Below are 20,597 nucleotides of genomic sequence, written 5' to 3' on the forward strand. Positions count from 1 at the left end.
ATTTCTTGTAGACAACATATAGTTGGGTCTTCTTTTTGTCCACTCTGACTATCTCTGTCTTTTAATAGGTGGATTTAGACCTTTGATGTTCAAAGTGATTACTGATATGGTTGGATTAATATCTACCTTTTTTTTTTTACTATTTTCTATTTGTTGCCTTTGTTCTTTGTTCCTGTTTTTGTCTCCTACTCTTTTCTTCTTATTGTGGTTTTAATTGTTTGCTTTATATCATTCAGTTTTCTCTCCTTTCTTAGAATATCATTTATACATTTAAAAAACTTTTTTTAAATGGTAGCCCTGCAGTTTTTAATACACATTTGCAACTAATCCAAGTCCACTTTCTAATTACATTAAATCACTATGGGTAGCATGAGTAGCTTATAACAACAAAATAATCTTACTTCCTCCATCCTGTATCATAGCTGACAAATCATTTCACTTATACATAAGCACATATGTGTAATCAAATACTTTGATGCTATTATTATTTTGAACAAACTGTTATCTGTTAGATAAATTAAGAATAAGAAAATTTTAGGTTTTAAAATTTTACTTTCACATATTCTTTCCCCAGTGGTCTTTATGCTCCAGTGCTTTTTAGTTTAGCTCCAAGTTTTTAACCCATTTTCCTTCTCTGTAAATAACTTTATTTAACATTTCTTCAAGGCAGGTCTGCTGGGAACAAATTCCCTCAATTTCTGTTTGAGAGAGAGGGTCTTTATTTCTCCTTCACTTTTGAAAGAGAATTGGATAGGGTACAGAATTCTAGGTTGATGGAATTTCTTTATCTCAACACTTTATTTAATTTCACTCCACTGTCTTCTTGCATGCATGGTTTCTGAGGAAAAGTGAGATGTGATTCTTATGTTTGCTCTTCTGTGGATTAAGTGCTCTTTTTACTCTGGCTTCTTTCAGAATTGTGTCTTCATATTTGATTTCAGGTAATTTAAAAATGATATGCCTAGGTGTGGTTTGGTTTTGTTTGTTTGTTTTACCTTTATCCTGCTTGATGTTCTGAGTTTCCTGGATCTGTGGTTTGGTGCCTTGACATCAATCTGGAAAAATTCTTGGTCATTAGTTTTTCAAAGCTTTCTTCTATTCCTTTTTCTTTTTCTTCTCCTTCTGGTATTCCCATTAGGTATATGTTATGCCTTTTGTAGTCATGCCACAGTTCCTGAATATTCTGGGTCTTTAAAAATCTTTTTCCTGTTGGCTATCAGTTTGTGAGTTTCTACTGAGATAGTCTCAAGCTCAGAGATTCTTTTCTCAACAATGTCCTGTCTACTAGTAATCCCATCAAAGGCAGTCTTAATGTTTTTAAAATAGTGTTTTTCATTTCCAGCATTTCTTTTTGATTCTTTCTTAAAATTTCCACCTCTCTGCTCACATTGCCTGTCTGAACTGCATGCTGTCTACTTTTATCAATTACATTCCTTAGCATATTAATCATAGTTATTTTAAATTCCTGGTTTGGTAATTCCAACATTCCTGCCATATATGAGTCTGGTCCTGATGCTTGCTTTATCTCTTCGAACTATATTTTTTGTTTTTTAGTATGTCTTGTAAATTTTTCTGGATATCGAGGCATGATGTACTGGGTAAAAGGAACTATTCTAAACAGGCCTTTACTAATATGGTGGTGAGGTGTGAGGGGAACGGAAGTATTCTACAGTCTTATGATTAGGTCTCAGTCTTTTAGCAAACCTGTGCATCTGCACTGTGAACTTCAGTGCTTATCAGGTAATATTTTTCCCCTTTCAGTGAGACAGAATGGCTAGAGTGGGCTGGACTTGGGTATTTCCTTTCCCTCTAGGTCAGATAGACTCTCATAATACACCAGCAGATGAGGAATGGGCTTGTTAAGAAGAGCAGAGTGCTCTGGCTATTTGAAAAGTATTCCTTTTGCCCTACCCCTGCCAGAAAAGCAAAGGGATTTTTCTCAGATATTCACTGTGGGAACCTGGGCGGAGGTAAATATTACATTTCCATGGGGACCCACCTATGAATGGTCATAGAAATATGGACGCTAAAGGTGATTCTGATGAGGGTTCACAATGAAAAAGGAGAGCTGGAGAGAAAGCAAATGTCTTCTTTGGGAATCCATAAATAATCATGATAAAATGTTGGCAGAAATCTGGATGGTAAAGGTCGTTCTGGTGATTTCTCAGACCAAAAGGAGGAAGAAGTTATTGAGTACTAAAGGAAAGGAGATCTTTCTTATAAAGGGGCAAAAAACTTAGTCGAATTGTGGTCCACTGTTTCCTGGAAAGAGAATTTTCAAGCAATACAATTGGATATTTAGCAGAAGAGATTTCTGAGTGATGTGGCTTGGATCCTCACTGTTGCTTAGAGTAAAATTCAAGGAGAGAGAGATGAAAGCAAGCAGGAATTACTGAGAAAAAGGGAATCAGACTTGGCAATTTATTACCCAGAGATGGGCTCTAGGTCCCAGTACCCCAAAGAGACCTGGAAGCCACCTGATTTGTGCACATGCACAGAGAGGGCTGGTCATTTGTTGTCAAGCAGAGGTGGACTGATCACAGGCAGGTGGACAACACCCCCCCACCCCGGAGTCCTGCACTGAGGTCCTGGCAGGGGCTTCTGACCTCACGCCTGGACCCTTCTGTGGCCGGCTGGTCCTTGGGACTGCACACGTGACCTCCCTGAAGGATCTGCATGCCCTGAAAACACACAGTGCTACCAGGGATCCTGTGGCTTCGGGTCCTGCCTGCGGTCCCCCCCTCCCCCATCCAACGTGCAACCACTTATTCCTGGGGGCTCCCCCAGTTTCCTGGGACCCAGCCAGCCACTGGCCGTGCCCACAAGTCCTGTCACCTGGCTCCATCCAGCCCAGGGGACCACACAGACCCCCTTGGACCCTGCTCTAACCATACTCCAGTGCTGACTCGAGGTCCCAGGCCACTGTCACCTCCCCCTACCCCCATCCCCAGTAGACCCTTCCTTCAAATGCCCACAGCAGAGGCCAGACTCAGCTGAAACTTTCAACGAAATTTATTAAAGAGAAACATTGACTGAAACTACCGAAAAGAGGGAATGACCACACAGGCAGGAACTTCTAACGGCCACTAAAGCCCACAGATCTCAGCCCCCTCCTCCTCCCAGGGTCCCTCACCAGGTGTCTCAGCTGCCCCCCACCGTGCTGCGGCCCTCCCCACATAGTCTCCCTTCCTGAGGGCCCCACGGTCAGCCTCTGGCCAGGACGGTGGACCCCAGCAATGACCGCTGCCCCCAGGGCACCCCTCCCCCTCTGGCCCACATGCTGGGGCCTGGCCCTGCCCTCTGGCCCCCACAGGACAGTCCAGGACACTGCAGAACACGGCGGGGAACGCTCCCCCAAGCCCAGGACAAGGGGTCACGAGGAACAGCGATGGCAGATCACAGCACGGTCCCCAAGGACCCTCCGCAGCCCCCAACCTTCCCCGGCCCAGTTCTTCCTTCCCGAGGCCACCAGGTGGGCGTCGTCCATCTGTCCATCCCGCCGTCTCCTGGGACCGGGCTGGGGTCTCCGGGCTGGGCTGGGGGTACTGCTCAGAGAAGAACACACACACATCTCCACAGGAACAAGCAGCGTTTGGCCTAAATCTACTCCGACAAAGCGGACGTGGCGCTCACGACACTGGGCCAGAGCGAGCAGAGCCTTGGTGCCCTGAGCTCAGGGCACGTGGCCGGGCCCAGAGGTGGCGGCCCGGGTAGGAGGGACACCCGGCCTGGGTCCACGGGCACCTCAGGGCTCTGCACGTAAACGGGCGCTGGTGTGGGGGGTGGTGAGGAGATCACTATGGGGCCACAGAGACACAGGCTTCCTATGGGCTTCCTAGTACAGGGAGCAGCCTGCCCCAGGGGACGGTGACTAGGGGCCCCTCTTGGAGGCCCAGGCACCTTGACATGGCCCCTGACATCTCCCAGGGCAGTGTGGGGGCAGACGTCTTCAGGTGGCCCTCACCAAGGCCGGGGCTGGGCTCTCAGGGGTGCTCCGAGGACGGCCGCCCGAGTTGACAGGGTCTGGCGGTGGCCTTGGCATTGGCAGCTGGTGAGCTGTGGTTGGCCAGGTCAGTCCCAGGTCGCCTTGCCTGTTCTCTGCACGTCTCCAGTGGCCATACACAAACACAAGAATGAAACACCCCTCCCTCCCACCAACGAATCCTCCACCCTCCTGCTTCTCCACCACTACCTCCTCCTCCTTCTCCACCCTCACTTCCGCCTGTCTCCTCCTCCCCTTCCTCCTCTCCTCCTCCTCCTGCTGCTTTGGAACAAGTTTCCCTGCACACCCACTCACACCAAAGCCTGTTGTGGGGTACTGGCCCACCAGGTACCCAGGAGCCCTGCCTGCCAAGCTGAGCTGCAGCTCTTGTCTGCGCATCTTCTCCTTACAGTCTTGGTGCTCCTTGCCCCCACAACCCTTCTTGGGGGCAGGGGGAGGAGACTGCCTGTAGGCTGGTGCTAGGTCCCCGGGGCCGCTGGGTCTCCTGCCCTCACTGGCGCAGAGGCTCCAGGGTGCTGCCTTCCTGGGGCTCCCCTGGAGCAGTGTAGATGATCCTGAAGATGGGCTGGACCCTACGAACCCCTCTCCGGGGCATCGCCCCTCTGCCACGCAGCTCTTCCTCACCGGTGCTGGCTCCTTCTGGCAGGGATGGCCCCGGGTAAGGCTCCTCTAGGCCCCGCGTGGCCTGGGGGCCTGTCAGCATCATCAGCTGAGAGCCCACGGGGTGGGTGTTTGGGGGTGGCCAGAAGATGGGGCCGAGGCCAGAGCCCTTGGCCGCACCCTCTTCAGCCTCTGCTGCACTGGGGTCTCTGTCTGAGGCTTGGGCAGCCTGTGTGCTGGATGTGGCGGCCCTCTGTTTGCATCGCCAGTACCTTCCTGAGCTGGTTTTGGCTTGGATGGAGTCCTTTCCGGCTGGTGGAGGCAGACGGGGCTCGGCCTGGGCCTGGCTGCCCTGCCCCTCTTCCCCACTCAAGCCCCTTGCTATTTTTGTGCACTGCCCCTTTCCCTCATTAAAAATTTTCCATTGCCTGCAAGGGGAGAGGATGCCTGGATCTGTTGAGCCTAAGCTTCCTAGGGCTCGGGATGGCTCATAGCCCCAGCCCCTGTCCCGTTTCCCGACTCTTCTGCTGCAAGCTGAGGACTCTGCTTTGGCGAAGGTTGGTTCTTGGCCTGAGGACACGCTCCCTGGCTGGGGCCTTCCTCCCCGGTACTGTAGCAGCAGGACAGTCGCCTGCGCTTCAGTGCCGGGACAGCCCCTTTCTGGATGGTCTGAGTGCTCTTCTCACTAAATGGCCCTGCCTGTAGGATGACCTGAGGTGTTGGGACAGTGGCCTCAGCCACTACGTGCCTGCCCGGGGCCTCGCGGCCCCTTCCTACTTGCTTCTGCCCCTCCTTGGTCACAGCCATGGTGGTCTCCCACTCCTCTTCATCCCGAATGAGCTTCATTAACTCCAGGAAGGTGGGAGCGCACCCTCGCTGATCCAGGAGCTCTAGCTTGCCCCGGAGGGCAGCAGTCATGGAGGCCCGAGCCAGGATGTGTTTCAGGCGAATCATGTCTGTGCTTCTCACTGACAAGGGGCTGTGCCGCACGGCTCTCTGCAGCAGGGGCTCTAAGCGCAGCAAAAACCCCGAGATTTTCTCCCCAGACTTCTGAAGGGTCTGGAGGAACTTAAACTGTGAGGTTCTATAGTCCTCTTTATTCCCGAAGATCTGCTTCAGGGCGTCCAGGCACTGCTCCACAGTCATGGCGTCATCATTGGCCTGGAGCACCCGCATGACGGACAGGGCAGAGCCGCGCAAGCTCTCCACCAAACGGCGCCTCTTCTCTGCCTCAGACACTTGCCACATCTGCATCATCTCAGTGACCTGCTCCAGCCAGGCTTCAAAGTTCTCTTCGCCCGGGCTGGGGCTAGTGCTTCCTGAAAATACTTTCAGTTTCCGGTACCACATGCTTTCTGTCACAGGCTGCCAAACGGGTAGCTTGACTTGAGCCAAGCCCTCTGGCTCTATGCCCTCGGTGGGGGTGGTGTACCCCAGGGTCTTGACCACATCGACCATTCTCCGGCCCTCGTCTTTCAGGAAGTAGTTCAGTCTATGGAGAAATTCATCATCCGGGCTACGGGGTTTCACCACCACTTCCCAGGTACCTCCCTTTCCTAGTATCTGACTGGGCATCATAGCATAATTGATGGTGTCAGCTAATTCAATGAAAACTGACTTAGCATTGTCTTCCCTTCTGAACATTCTGCCCAGCACCCTGTAGTTGCACAAGGGCTGTAAGCCTGCCTTCAAGGTCTCCTTAATTTCAGCCTCACTACACTCCACAGGGATCCCCACGATCAGCAGGGCCTTCCTGGAGTCCAGGTCCATCCCCTTGCACCAATCCTCCAACAGTGACAAGGCCATCGCTCCCACTTTCTATGGACCGATCTATCACTGGGGGCAGGAATCAGCTCACAGTGTTGGACCAGGATTCAAAAAATCCTGAGCCAAGGCCAAGTATGAAGGCAGAATCGTCCCAGGTTTCCACAGCCTGTAACGCAAATGGGATGAGAGCATCATTAATGCCCACCGTCCCACCCCCACCAAAAAAAGCCCCTCCTCTTCCCCCACTTCCGCTCACAGGGATCCCTGCTTCTCAGGGCTTCCCCAATCATTTGGTGGAGGGGTCTCTTCAGGCCAAGTTACCCCCAACTCATCCCCTCCCTGCTGACCTCCTCTTGCTGTGGGTTCCTCCTCAAAGTCCGAGAACTCTGCTGTGTGTACTGGAGGTGCCTGTGGTGGAAAGGCTAGAGTCAAGAGGTGGGGCCAGATGCCGAGGAACACAGCCAAAGCCCTCCAAGCAGGAGTGAACAGGAGGCTGTCCCACTCCCTGGCTCAGGGCTCTGCAGGCCCAGGGCACCTGCTACCCTCTTCACTGGGGCGAAGGTCAGAGGATGGAGACGTGAAGTTCCCTCCTTTCTCAGAAAATGCCTGACAAATGAGAAAGATGGCTGGAGTTCTGCACAATGCAACGAAACTGGTGGGTGTGGAGAAGGTGTGACAAGCGGCAGTGTTGCCATGGATACGAAAAACAGCGGGGACCCCGAGTTTCCATCACAGAGGAGATTCAGGTTAGGGAGCAACAGGTGATGTCACCAGCCTCCGACCAAAGAAGTGTCTTTTGCTGTTGTGGGGGGAGGGGAGCTGGAGGGTGGGCAGCAAGGACCAAGTGCTGAAAAACACAAGAGCTTATGGTTTCAAATTGTGTAGACACTAGAATCAGGGGCCGAAAAGGGACCCCAAAAGGGTCTCCAGGACCACACTGCAGGAAACAGACAACTCTCACCCTAGGTGTGACCTTACCCTGCAGACCACCCCTCCCCTCCTGCTTTTTGTCAGTTTTACAGAGGCCCCTCCCAACATAGGTCCACTTCACAGCTGCTCACCTGCTGCTTAGGGCCCCCCTGACAGATGCGGGGATTCCACCCACACACTCAACAGTACGCCTTGCCCTCTAGCTCTGACCACAGTCAGGCAGTTCCTGGTCCCGGGGTGCTGGGTACTGCTTCACTGGATCTGTCCAAGGCAAGGTAGAAGTTTTTCACTATGATTCTGCCACAGACACCCCTGCTCAGGCCGCGCCAATTCTGAGTCTACAGAGGTGCCCACAAGTACCCTGGTATAAGGAGCCAAGAAACGGCTCAACTGGCAATCAGCATTAGAACAGAAGGGATCTTACAGTAAGATTACTGCCCCACCCTCAAGTCCACCGCCGCCCTCAAACCTTGCCCCCACTGTCAAGTTCCACCCCTCCCCAAGCCCTATCCCTGCCACCGAGTCCCGCCCTCACTGAAGCTCAGCCTCTGTCTTAAGTCCCACCCCTCCGGAGCCCAACCCCTTGAGGTCAAGCCCCACCCCCACGGAAGCTCCATCCCTGCCCCCGCCAAGTCCCACCCCTTCCCAAGCCCCACTCCCCTGAGCCCAACCCCTGACGCCAAGCCCCACCCCCCTGAGCCCAACCCCTGACGCCAAGCCCCACCCGCATGGAAGCTCGATCTCTGCCCCTACCAAGTCCCACCCCTTCCCAAGTCCCATCCCCTCCCAAGCCCCACCCCCACAGAAGTTCGACCCCTCCCCAAGCCCCACCCCCACCCTAGCCCAACTTCTGCCACCGAGCACAACCCACACGGAAGCTGGATTCCTGCCCCAGCCAAGTCCCATCCCCCTCCTAAGCCCTACCTCCACCTATGCCCAAGTCTCAAACCCCGCCACAAATCCCTAAAGAAGCCCTGCCCCCACCCAAGCTATGTCGGGGCCTCTTTTTAAGGCCTTTCCCTGCCCCAAGCCCTGCCCACACCCGAGTCCAACTCCTGTCCCGAAGCCTCCCACCCTTATTCCCCTGCGCTCCGCACACACACCTAAGCCCACCTTCCTAAGTCACCCCACCCCTTCACACACCCGCTACCACAAACGCCCCCTATTCCATTGCAGGAATACATCTGGTCAGTAGAAGCTGGTGGAGGCCAGGAGAGGGGTGGGACTGAAGACACTTTCCCTCCAGGGTAAGGCTCAGAGCCACTTGTCCTGACCGCAATGGCTCTGGGCGGGGTTAGGTGTGGAAATGGCAGGGAGCTGGTGGGGTGCCATGCCTGACCCAGTGCGATCCTACTTCCAGCCCCTAGCCCCTGGGATGCCAAGCAAGATGCCGAGGATCACTGGGAGGAATCCCATGCGGTTTGGGTTGCTCTCTGTGCCCCGGGCCCCAACTCATACCTGCTGGAGATGCCTCCAGATCAGAGCGCCGGAGCACCGCAACCACCCTGCGCCTGTCGCCTCCGCTGCCGCGGTGCAGGCTGGGCCAGGAGCTGGTGGCGGGAAGAGGTTGTGAGGTGACAGGACCCCCCCCCGGGACTGCACACGGCCCGCTCGCAGCTGCGCCCTAGCAGCGTGTCACCCACCACCCCCTCGAAGGGGGAACTCCGCGCCCCGCCCTGCGCCCCTGTCCCTACCTTCCCCCGGGCGACAGGGAGTGGGAATCAAGCTGGGGGCGCCTTACGTTACCGAGCTGGGCCGAGTCCAGACTTGGATTAGCTCGAAGAAGCCCGCCAGGCCTGCCACGTGCTGTAGCAGGCCTAGCAGTCCTTGCAGTTCCTGTTCCTCGTGTCTGTTCCCCATTGGACGGGATCTGTGGCGTGACAGTCACCAGCCGCTGTCCCTACTTGAATACTCCAAGCAGTCTGCACAGAGCTGAGTGCAAAAGTAAAGCCCTAGCGGGTGCTCACTAAAGGAAATCCAGATCCCAGTTTATCAAGCTGTTTTCTAGGTAAAAGAATACAGCTGCTTTCTGTGAAACACAAAAGCATGAAAATTTGCAGGGTTCACCAAAAGGTAGAAAACTATCAAAGGAGTTCACTCTCCCATTATACTCTCGACTGCACGACCAAGCATTACCCATCTAGTACCCAAACTGCTTCCCGCCCTTTTCCAGAGGCGATTTCTTCCACAAAAGGACGGCTGCAATGTTTGCCCAGGGGCCCGCGAGACACTAATGCGCTGCTCCGGATAAGGGCGTGGGTGAATCTCAGTTTAGTGCCCTGGAAGGCATGCACAGTCCCCGGGAGATCTCGATAAGAAGCCTAGCTCTGAGTCGGGAAGGCTGGGGTGGGACTGAGATTCTGCGTTTCTCGAAAGCGTGATGACTGATGCCGCGGATCCTTGACGGACGCTTTGAGCAGCACGCCTCCGAAGCCTGTAGTCACTTTTCAAGTTGTGGGACTTTGGTGACAGAATAAATTTCTTTTGCTTTATTTGGGACACAGAAGAAGAGGCTTTTTGATAAAGTCTTCATAAAAATATGAAAAGCAAACCAAATTTTAAATTAAAGATTACTAAGCAAGACATTTGCAGACTCCCCTTTGAGCACAGATACCCGCTACGTCTGGGAAGGGGAGCACAGACCTGAATACACCTTCCTTAATTAGAAGGAACTATTGAGAGGCTGGTTAATCACTCCGGTTCCTGTGCCAAGCAAAAGCGCTTACCTGCTGCTGCCAGAAAGTCGCAGACCCCAAGCAGGGGTCTACCTACCCTACCTACTTTTACCTGAGGACTCTCACAAGCCCCCACTCAGCCCCCTGGCATTACAGGTATCACGAGCTGTCACAGAGGGTGATACCATGGGAAGACGTGTTCTGACTGTGATCCTAGAAAAGTGGAGGTTAAGAAACACCTCTAAAAACATATATTAGTTTCAAGTGTACAACTTAATGATATTTGTATATGTTGCAAAATAACCACCGTAATAAGTCTATTTAACATCTATCGCCACACATAGTTTTTTTTTTCCCTTGTGATGAGAATTTTTAAAGTCTCCTCTCTCAACAACTTCCAAATATACAATATAGTACACTATTATTAAGTATAGTGTCCATGCTGTATATTACTTCCCCGGGACTTTTATTTATTTTATATGCATGTTTTTGTGTGCCCATACGTGTACGTAACATTTCCTACCCCTGATGGTATTACCAAATGAGATTATAAAATCACCCCAAGGAGCTCCATTATTATTGGTTTAGAGATAATTAAGTGCTTTTATAAATTGAATACTCAAACTTCTCAGAAATTAATGAAAGGGAACTCATTCTCACAAAACTTTATTTCAATAGTAATTATATTCCACGTGTAGTACATCAGCCTTAAAGATACTTTCCAAGATCTTTTGGTAACTGAAAACCTTAGACTTTGAGAAAAAATAAACCTTAGATTTAGACTAAATAAAGTATAGAAGGTATGCAGAATGCGTTTTTGTTAAAGAAAAAGAATAATTTTGTCCGAAAGTAAAATGACCGGTTGTTCCAGAATGAGAAAGATGAATGTGTAGGACAAAACCTGGATGGATGTGGTTCTCAGAAAAGGGATTTTATTTCTTGTGGTCAATGGTAGTTAAAGTTCAATGGCTTTATTTATAAGGTTTTAAAAATGAGCTATAATATCAAATAGCACACTGATGCAAAACTAGAATTTCGTTTTCTCTGTTAATAAGGTGACATGTTTCTTAGATTATTGGTGTGCTCTTAACAAGAGTTAATAAAAAGCTTTTCTTTGCTTCTTGAGTAATCTGCCTAGAAAGCAAGGGTTCTTTCTTACCAGAATAATTTTCTTTGCTTTATGTTCACTTTATTATAGCCTTAATTACTTGAGAACCAAGTCTCACTTTTGAAAGAACTAAGGTTCTTTATAACTGCGTTGCCTCCTCTATTTACTTTTAAAATATTTTGTCACTTTGGTAAAGTAGATAGACAAGTAGTGTTTCTCGCTGAGCTATCATCTTATTTAAAGAAATATTCAAAGCTTCTGACAACCTCTTAATTTTACCTTCCACACTCAAATCCTTAGTGATATATCCTTGGTCTCAAGTTTTATTTGTGTTTTCCAAGAGGGATCCTGGAAAATCACAAAAGAGATTTCACTTTATAAAAACAGAGGTGCTACATATAATTAGGCTAATTTGATATGTCGAGTTTCATGGGCAGCTTTATCGAATCACACACCTGGCCACACCCTTTCAGCGTCTGCTGCGTTGGGGTCTCTAAGGCTCGGGCAGCCCGTGTGCTAAATATGGTGGCCCCCTGTTTGGGTCACCAGCACCTCCTCAGAGCCCCGTGCTTGGCCTTCACTGAGCTGCTTGTGGCTTGGCCGATGGAGTCCCTTTCAGCTGGCAGAGGACAAGGAGGCTTGACCTGGGCTTGGCTTCCCTGCCCCTGTGCCTCGCTCAAGCCCCATGGTGTTTGTGTGGACTGCCCCTTCCCCTTCTTCCAATAACTATTTTGTCTCCTGGGCCCACAGTAAGAAGCCTTGCCTTGTTCTCCTGAGCCTACTTCACCTTAGCTTGGGATGGGTCTTGTCCCAAACCCAGCTCTCATTTCCCGACTGAATGGCAGTTTGTCTCTTCTGCTTTACCAAGAGCAGGCTTGCCCGGTTGCTGCACTGTGCCCTCATGTGGCCGTCTTCTCCACCGCTATTGCAGGACATGTGGTGTTTCTGTTTTCCTGAGCCTGGAGTGCTGGCCCTTGGCACAACCTCCTTTTGGTGTTGGCCTCTGCCCCCTCTGCGTCAGGAACCTTGGGAAGGCCTGGCCTGCTGGGCACATCCAGGGGCAGGGAAGGATACTGCCCTGGAACCGCTGGCTCTGGCAGATGAACTTATGCCTGCTTCTGGCCACTCCAGCCTCTCTCTGGCCTGAAAGTGGTCTCCCAGTCCTCCTCCACATGCAGGAGCCGCACCAGTGCCAGGAACCTAGGAGGCTTCCTTTGTTGTTTCATCAGCCTGTTTTGAAGTTTGTCAGTAAGGGTGGCCCCACCCTGATTTTCATTCCTTCGTAATAGAGTGTTTTTTCTCCTTCAGCTCTCTGGAGCAGGTGTTCCAAACGTAACACAAAGATAGAGACTTTCTCACCTGCCTCCTGATATGCCTTACAAAATTTCACACGGGCAATTTTACGGCCCTCCACAGGTCCAAACGCCTGCCACAGGGTTGCCAGGCACTCCTCCACAGTTAGGGCAGCATTGTGGGCCTGGAGCCCACTGACCACCTGGAGGGCAGGGCCCCACAAGCACCCCATCAGCCAACGCCTCTTTTCCCCTTCAGGCACCCTGTAGCACCTCAGTGGTGTGTTGGAACCAGGCTTAAAATACCATCACCCCTGGGATGTACATGGTGTTCCCAGAAAATACTCTCAGTTCTCGGTACCTTTGTTCTAGCAGAGGCTGTGCGGCTGTCCCCGGGGCCTGGGCCCAGGTTCAGAAATCAGGTGACATGGCCACTCTCGGAGCAGGACAGCTGGTGTCTGGATCCAAGGACTCTGTTCATGTCTGACATTGTCCACCTCTCCTCCTCTAAGAAGCAGTTCAGTCTATTGAGAAAGTCGCCATCTGAGCTACAAGGTTTTACAACCACTTTTTAGGGCCCTCCCTTTCCTGGTATTTCCCTGGGGTTCAAAGCATAGTCGGTATCTTGGCTAAGCTCTAGGAGAAACCCTTGGTCATTCTCCTCCCTCCTAAATATCCTGCCAATGACCCTACACCTGCCCAGGTGCCTGAAAGTGTCCTGAAGAGTGTCCTCAAACTCATCCTCACCACAGGCCTCAGGAATCCCCAGAATGAGTATGGACCTCCAGGTGTTCAGATGTCCCCGCCCACCCCGCCCCGACACCAGTCCTGCAACAGGCTCAATGGCATGTTTCCTAACTCTGCGGAGTTTAATTTAGGGGAGAATCATCGGTGTGTGATGCACATAAATCTGGGCCAACTCCCAGAGCAACAGCAGATGGCCCAGGACTCCACAGCCTGTGAATGCGAACCGGACAAGAGCGAGGTTAAGGCCGCCCCGCCCCCGCCCCCGCCCCCGCCCGGTGCTGCCCCTCCTCCCCCCACCGCGCCCCTGCGGTCCAGGGTAGACCCCGCCCCGCTCTCCGCCTGCCCCTCGGGGACCACAGCCCCTCCCCACGCCGTCCCGGTCCCCGTCCCCGCAGGCTGTGGCAGTCCCGCCGAGGCTGGCGGAGGGCGGTGGGGGTCTCCCGGGGCCAAGCGCACCCTCCCGGGGTCTGGTACCTTCGTCTCGGTCGGGCTCCTTCCTGGCCGAGGTCCCAGCAGGACGGGCCAGGGGCAGCTCTGAGCGCCCACAGGGTCCGGCGCCCCACTTTCCCCCGCTGTCTCCCGCTCCCGGCCCCTGTCTCCCCGCCGCACGTGGACCAGCGCTCCAGCGCCTGCTCGCCACCGCTCACTGCAGTGGGGACCCAGGGCGGGGGCGCAGTGGCAGCGGAGCGCGGACCCTCCGCGTCGCCCTGGAGACCGCCGGGCAATTGGAGTGCGCAGGTCACGCTGCCCCGCTGCCGCCACCGCCGCAGACGCCGCCGCCGCAGACGCCCTTGGAACCGCAGGTGATGTCACCTGTGCCTTCCCCCGCCCCCGAGGGGGTGCGGGCACAGGTGGGGACCCCCGGGGCCCAGGACTCGGCCCTGTCTCCTGCCCCTCCCAGAACGTGTCCTCAGGGAGCCAGCATGTCGAGGGGTGCATTCGCCAGGGTTCCCACCACCAGAGAGCAGCTGGGCGCCAGGAGGTGCGTTCATACCGGGGGTGGGGAGCAGTGGAGTGGAGTATCCCTCTGGGCCTTTTTTACCTGCTCTTCCCCTCCCCCTCCCCACCCAGGTCGGGTCCTGTCCTGTCCCAAGGCTAGGTGAGGAGCACCTCGTCCAGGTGTGATCCCCCAGAGCACATGTCACATAGGTGCACACGTGTTCACACACACCACCCCAGTGGAGGGTCCACCGTCCCCACGTTGCCCTCCCAGCTCGCCTGGGGGGCCTGGAACTGCAGGCACCACCTCTGTGGGTGCTTGACCGGCAAAGGAGCTTTGCTGCCCAGGTAGCCAGCCCCAAGGAGCGTGCCAGGTTTTGATCACTGTAAGTCCAAATCTCAAGCGTGGGCTTCTGCTACTTAGAGCTCAACCCCAGGGCCTGTATCTTACTCTGTGTCCTTGGCAAGTCCTTGCCCCTTCTCCAGGCCTTAGCTTAGCAAAAGGACAGAACTGGGGTCTCTGCCTGATGGTGTGTACGGGAGAGCTGGTCTGTTGGGAGTTGGGCGCTTAGTGTGTTCCCTGCCCCCTGTGCCCTTACCAGCCTAATAGACTCTGAGACATCAGTCTCTCTTGGTCTCTGAAGGCAGCATGGGTGTTGGGCTCCTCAGAGACCTCTTGCTGACTTGCCCCTGGTCTCCCATCTTCCATAGGTCCTTCCCCTTTTCCATTAGCACCTAGGCTAGAGAGTGCACCAGACAGTGCTGGCTGGGCTGGAAAGAGAGCCTCCAGTCCCTGTGGGTCTCACCACCCTGCACCTTTATGGGAGTCTGGGGCCATGTGGACAATGTCTCCACCCATCAGGTGGCACGCAGGTTCTCTCAGGGTCACACCTCTGGGTGTTGTTGCTGCCCCTGCCCCCATTCTCTTTCCTTGCCTGGCATCCAGCCAGACATCCTCTTCTGAGACTTATTTTTCCTACTCAAGGTTTACTGGTGGAGGCTTCCCCAAGCATCCAGCTCACTCATGCTCCTGGTTGAATCACAGCCCCAGTTTATTTGTCTATGACCCCAAGGATGGGCATTTAGATGGTTCATAGTCTTTGGTGGTTACAGACACTGCTGCCACTAGCAGCCTGCACATGCCTGTCAGGGCCACTTGCCAGCTCAGAAGTGGTTTTGCTGGGACTGTGTATTCTGTGGTTGTGCCCATGACCAGGAATTGCTAATCTGCTACCTCTCATGAGTGGCTGAATCCATGTTCACTCCTGCCAGCGGCATGGGAGCCGTCTGGTCCTGTGTACCCCACAGCCTCAGCGGCCTTTGGCCTTGTCCAGCCTTGAGCATTGGCCTACCCCACAGGGAGAAGCACTGCCTCGTTACTGTATGCCCTGCATTCCCCTGGTCGGCGGTGAGGTCGGGCATCATCTCAGAAGTTCGCCAGCCATTCCCGGGTCCTCTTCTATGAATCTCCTTTGCTTAGTTCCTCCCCAACACTGAGAAGCGTTGTTGGCCTGTTTCTAGAAGGTTCCTAGCATCAAGGCTGAAGGCACTCTCATTTCTTTTTACACTAACCCATTGCCCAGAAGCAGGCTACATTGGAGCTGGCCTTATAGTTGGATCTTAGCTTGGCCATATGCTCTCACTCTCCCAGCTTTCCTACCTCCTAGGTGCTAAATGCTGGGTAAATGAAGAAACATGGGGGTTCTGTCCCAAACCAGCTTTCCCAGTTGGTCTTGTGCATGGCTCCCTCCCTTTTCCACCCTTGAGTGCCAAGCCCGCCTGTTCTCAGCCAGGCAAACTGCTCCTGTTATCACTGGACTCGAGAACTTCTGTCTGCCGAATCCTGGCGTTAGTCCTGTCATGGCCTGCACCCCCACATTGCCCTCTTTCTTGGTTTCCAACATGATCTGTCTGTGATCCTTCCTCAGAGAGGGTGTTCCCCTAGGAACATATGTGGGACCCATGTCACCAACTGACCAGCTGCTCTTCAGGAAGACTCTCAACTCGTGTCCCCTCTTCCCAGCTGTGTCTCTTCTTGCTCTCCTTCCTTCCATAGGGGCTGACTCCAAGTCCAGGACTCTCGGGCTCTGCCTCAGGGCACTCTTTCCTCTCTCTGCTAGGCTGGGCTGTGATGTCTCCACTGCCTTTCCTTTGTCACCTCTCAGCTTTCCTTTGACTCTGCCTCCCAGCACAGTTGACCCTCCTTCCTTCTCAAAAGCCTTTCTTTTCCCAGCCTCTGTCACACCCTCCACCTTCAGGCTGACCTCCTCCCTCTCAGCCTGCCTGTGATCCCTGCAACAGCCTCCTCCACTACTTAGAGTTCAGCATGCTGGAGGCAAATTCCCAGTCTCAGCTGCTGGACCCTTGGCACCTCTGACACCACTCTCATCCAGGGGATTGTCTGCCTGCCGATGGCTGCAAATGGTCTGTCTCTGGGTGGGACCTCTTCCCTGAGCTTCATGTGTGCTCATTCAACTGCCCACTTGGATGCCCACGGGGAACCCCAGAATGAAGGTGTCCAAACCGGAGCACTTCATCCCCCTCAGTATACTGGCTTCTTCCCCAGGTTTCCCCTAAGGGCTCTGCCTTCTACCTGGCTGCTGAAGCAAAGAAGCCAGGATCCTTTCTCCTCTCTCCTTTGCTCTTCGCCCCTAGTCTAACCCATCGTCTGAGTTTATCTACTCTAGTCGGTGACTGCTGCCCCTCTCCACATCTCCATGGTCCTTAGCCCTGTCTCCTCCTCTCCCTGCCTTCACTCCCCTTTCTCTACTGCACTCCCACCCACGTGACTGCTAGGGCCGACTCTCTGCAACACTACCAGACTGCACTCCCTGGTGTCAGATCCTCCCTGTAGCTCCCCATCTCCTTAGAGTAAACCCCATAGTCCCCCTCCTGGCCAACAGCCCCTCCCCCCTGGGGTTGGCCTCCTTCTTTGCTCTTCTTCCCACGCCACCCACTCCCAGCCCCTCTCACCAGACTCCTGTGCACTGGCCAGCTTGCTTGGCCCCGGAGAACGCCCAGCTCGTTCTCATCTGTGGCCTTTGTCGTTCCTCCTCCTCTGTGTGGGACAGCCTGCCCCAAGTACTTCCTACAGTGGCCTCCTCCTCCTCCTCACTCAGGTCTTAGCTGAAACGTCCCCCCACTCTTGGAGGCCTCCTCTGACTGGTTACCCATATCAGGAGCAGACCCCGGAGCACCCTCCACTCATATTCATGAGAGCAGAGTTGATTTATGTGTCATCATCTGATAGATGCTAGTTTGGGCTTTTGCTTTTGGGCTCAGGGCCTCCCTTCTCCCCTCCAATGGCAAGCCCCACCCCGCCAGGAGAAGGAGCTTTGCTGATGCTTCTCACCCTGGCATCTGTAATGCCTAGAACAGAGTCTGGCCCACAGGAGGCCCTCGGTGCCTCCTTTCTAGCAAGCACCTGAATCCGTCAACCTGGTCCTATCTACCTAGGGCCTAGGACCTTTACCCCAAGGGCTGCAGGGAGCTCCGATGGGTCTGAAGCAAGGTGATGGTGAGGAATGGATCTAATGTGGTAAACTGGATGGCAGGGAGAGGAGCCTGGAGCAGAGAGGGCTTCTGCAGCACTTCAGACCAGAGAGGGAGAAGGCCCAGGTAAAGTTCAAGCAGGGTTCCAGATTTCCCACTTGTGTGTGGACCTGGGGACGAGAGGGCCCTTCTCTGACACGAGGAATGAGACAGCAGTTGCCTTTTCTCTTGCCTTATGGGAGAGAAGGTGTTGAGAAGGGGATGACAGGGTGGGGATGAGTTCTTGCGGCCATGCTCGCATGTGAGAGTCCTGTGTAACACCCAGATAGACACACACTCTGCCCCCTTCCTCCCTTCTCCACCACCCCACCCCCACCACAGCCCCATGGGCGGCTGGTCTCCCTGGCACAGGTGAAGGAATTGTAATTGTGCCAAGCCATTGTGCTTGGTTCAGCCTCCAGGGTCTTTTGGCTTGGCCCCCTTGATTGCCAGCACGGGGCCCTGTGCAGAGCACAGCACCCAACTGAAGTTGACCACGTGGAGGAAGACACACAGAAGCACTTTGCTGTGAGTCTGTGTAGAGATGCTAACTGTTGGGAGTAAAGTCCAGGGAACAGCCAGTCTCACTCACCTTAGAGAACACGGGCAGGTGTGGCAGCAGAGAGAGTCTTGATGTTTCTCTCCACTTGTCTGCCTCCCAGCTGGGTGACCTGGGAGGTGTCCCTCAACCTCTGAGGGTTCAGTGGGAGTGTCATTGGCTCACAACCTGGGAAGGGCTTTTCTGCACCATGATTGCTGGGGGCTCAAGCACAGCCAAAGAGGCCCCTCCTGTCTCCTGCCTGGGAGTTGTCCCACTTACATGCATTTGCCTGTACTCCCAGAGCCAGCCCACTCTGGTCTCTGACTCCCTTTTTATAGGCAGCAGTCTTGACTGCCTGTGTGGAGCACAAGCCTCCTGCTCTTTCTAGCTGTGGTTCCGGCCATTCCCTCCTACTGCTTACTCAAGTCTCTTCTCTTCCATGACTGCTTCTGCGGTAAATCCAGCCCACTCCGCTCTTTCACCTGAATAATTGTTCCCAAAGCAGATTTTTCATCTTAAAGCCTTACTATCATTCGGTACATGATTGCTTACTACATTAAAGCCAATTAGTACCTGGGTAGTAACATGATGCAAACTTAGGTTATCTTCATAACAAACTTGATATTTAAAAATTATTTTTCATATACTTCTGCCCATGGCTCGTTCCCTTGATGTCAGAATTCTACATTTCTACAGGGGCTACAAGATAGAACTCCAGATTGCAGAGCAACCATGTCACTGTGGCATCAGATTAAACAAATGAGTGGATCCGAAAGAGACTATGTGTGGGACTCACACACACGTGTATGTGCACTATAAATAAAGGGAACAGCAATCCTAACTATGGGAGGATGATCAAAAGATGATATTAGAATATTTAGCTATTTGGAGGAAGAATCAGTGAAGATCCTGAACACATGCCATACTCTGAAATATCTATCAAAAGGATTAAAGGCTAAATGTAAAGAAAAATATTAAAATAAAATACCAGTGAATACTTACATCCTTCTGGATAGGAAAGAATATTCTGAGCTTAAAAGCAATGAAAGAAGTTATAGAGCAAAAGTCTCAATAAATTCAACAATATAAAATTAAAGAAAAATCTTTACAATCAAGCATCATAAGCACAACAATGTAAGTGGTAGGTGGAGCAAAACATATGAAACAAATGTAATGGACAAAAGGTTAATATATGAATTGGTCTTAAAATGTGAGAATAAAAGTACTAAGCCTCCAACAGCTAAGTGGGTAATTGATAGGTAAGGGCAATTCACTAAAGGAAAAATACAAATAGCCATTAAGTCCTGCTGTAATTAGTCACCAAAGAAATGCAAATAAAGAGACGATAGCTTTTCCCATTCATAGAAGAGCAATGAAAATGATAATTTGAGTGAAAACAAAGGAGCAATTTCATTTGCTGACAGTAAGAAAGCAAATTGGTATTGTCTGCCAAAAGTCCTGCTACAGAAGATCAACAGTCTTAAAGATGTTCACATTCCCTGACCCTGTAGTAATGATATTTCTGAGATCATCTGAAATGCGAATAAATATTCATGTAAAAATACTTAATCAAAATGTTACAAAAGCACTAAATTGTGCTAGATATGATATGATAGCTTATGACAGAATATATCAATCATGCAAAAATAAAGAGTTGACGAATCCAGGGGAAAAATCCAAAACGTGAAATTAGGCACATATATAGCATAACCTTAACTATGAAAAAACAGCTAAAAGAAACATGAATTCTTATTATGTACCAGGCACTGGGCTGAGCCGCTGGGCCTACACTCACTCCACTGCATGCTGAGTCCTCACAGGAGCACCGTTATGCCCCCTCCTCTCCAGTTGAGGACACTGGGCACAGGAAGGTTCAGAGTCTTGCCCAGGTCCCCCAGCTCCTCAGTGGAGGCCCTGGGATCCAGATCAGGCTGGCAGACCCCACAGTTCAGGCCCTGGAAACACAGCTGTGAGCCTGGCTGGAGACGTGTGGTTAGCAGTGACAGACCCGGAAACACAGCTGGGGGATGCAAGGCAGACTGCGAATGGTGACAACGGGGTGGTGGCCCTGGTCTTCCGCTGCCACCTGCTCCCAGGCACGGCCTGTTGCCCACCCTCTGCTGGGGCAGGTGTTGGGGTGTCTCTCTGGCGTCTCCTGGGCTGTCACCCTTTCCTGGTCCTCAGGGCCCCGCTGGGTATCTCCTTGTGCATCATTGTCTCTGCAGACGGCCCAGCTGGCTCTCAGGCAGCGCCAGCTTGTTTCACCCGAGGCTCCCTCGTCCAAGTGTGAGGACCAGCCGGGGTGGCCAGGTCCTCCCTCCTCCTGAAAATGGGAAGGAAGACAGCGAAAGAGGGTTAAGGGCTAAGGCGGAAACGAAACAGGCCATTGGGCTCACCTTACTGAGCCCCTGTCCTGGAAAGCACACTTGATGCCAGACCGGGGCCAGCAGATGTGGGCTCTGAC

The 20,597-nt window shown here is 52.6% G+C and overlaps 1 protein-coding gene across 1 annotated transcript; it reads right to left on the bottom strand.

Moving 5' to 3' along the window:
- Positions 1-2,994: 2,994 nt before the first annotated feature.
- Positions 2,995-10,089, bottom strand: LOC140691977 (paraneoplastic antigen-like protein 5). The gene is made up of 5 exons (XM_072956558.1): positions 9,042-10,089; positions 8,759-8,850; positions 7,432-7,561; positions 6,718-6,778; positions 2,995-6,536 (listed from the first exon to the last, which is right to left on the bottom strand). The coding sequence occupies exon 5, from the start codon at positions 6,407-6,409 to the stop codon at positions 5,075-5,077; it is 1,335 nt and encodes a 444-aa protein (XP_072812659.1). The 5' UTR covers positions 6,410-6,536; positions 6,718-6,778; positions 7,432-7,561; positions 8,759-8,850; positions 9,042-10,089; the 3' UTR covers positions 2,995-5,074.
- Positions 10,090-20,597: the final 10,508 nt, after the last annotated feature.

The sequence above is a fragment of the Vicugna pacos genome, chromosome X (genome assembly GCF_048564905.1).
Source record: "Vicugna pacos chromosome X, VicPac4, whole genome shotgun sequence".
NCBI lineage: Eukaryota > Metazoa > Chordata > Mammalia > Artiodactyla > Camelidae > Vicugna > Vicugna pacos.

What these genes read in the sequence shown, in the direction of transcription:
- LOC140691977 (XM_072956558.1), bottom strand. Translation starts at nt 6,409, where the DNA reads ATGGCCTTGTCACTGTTGGAGGATTGGTGCAAGGGGATGGACCTGGAC.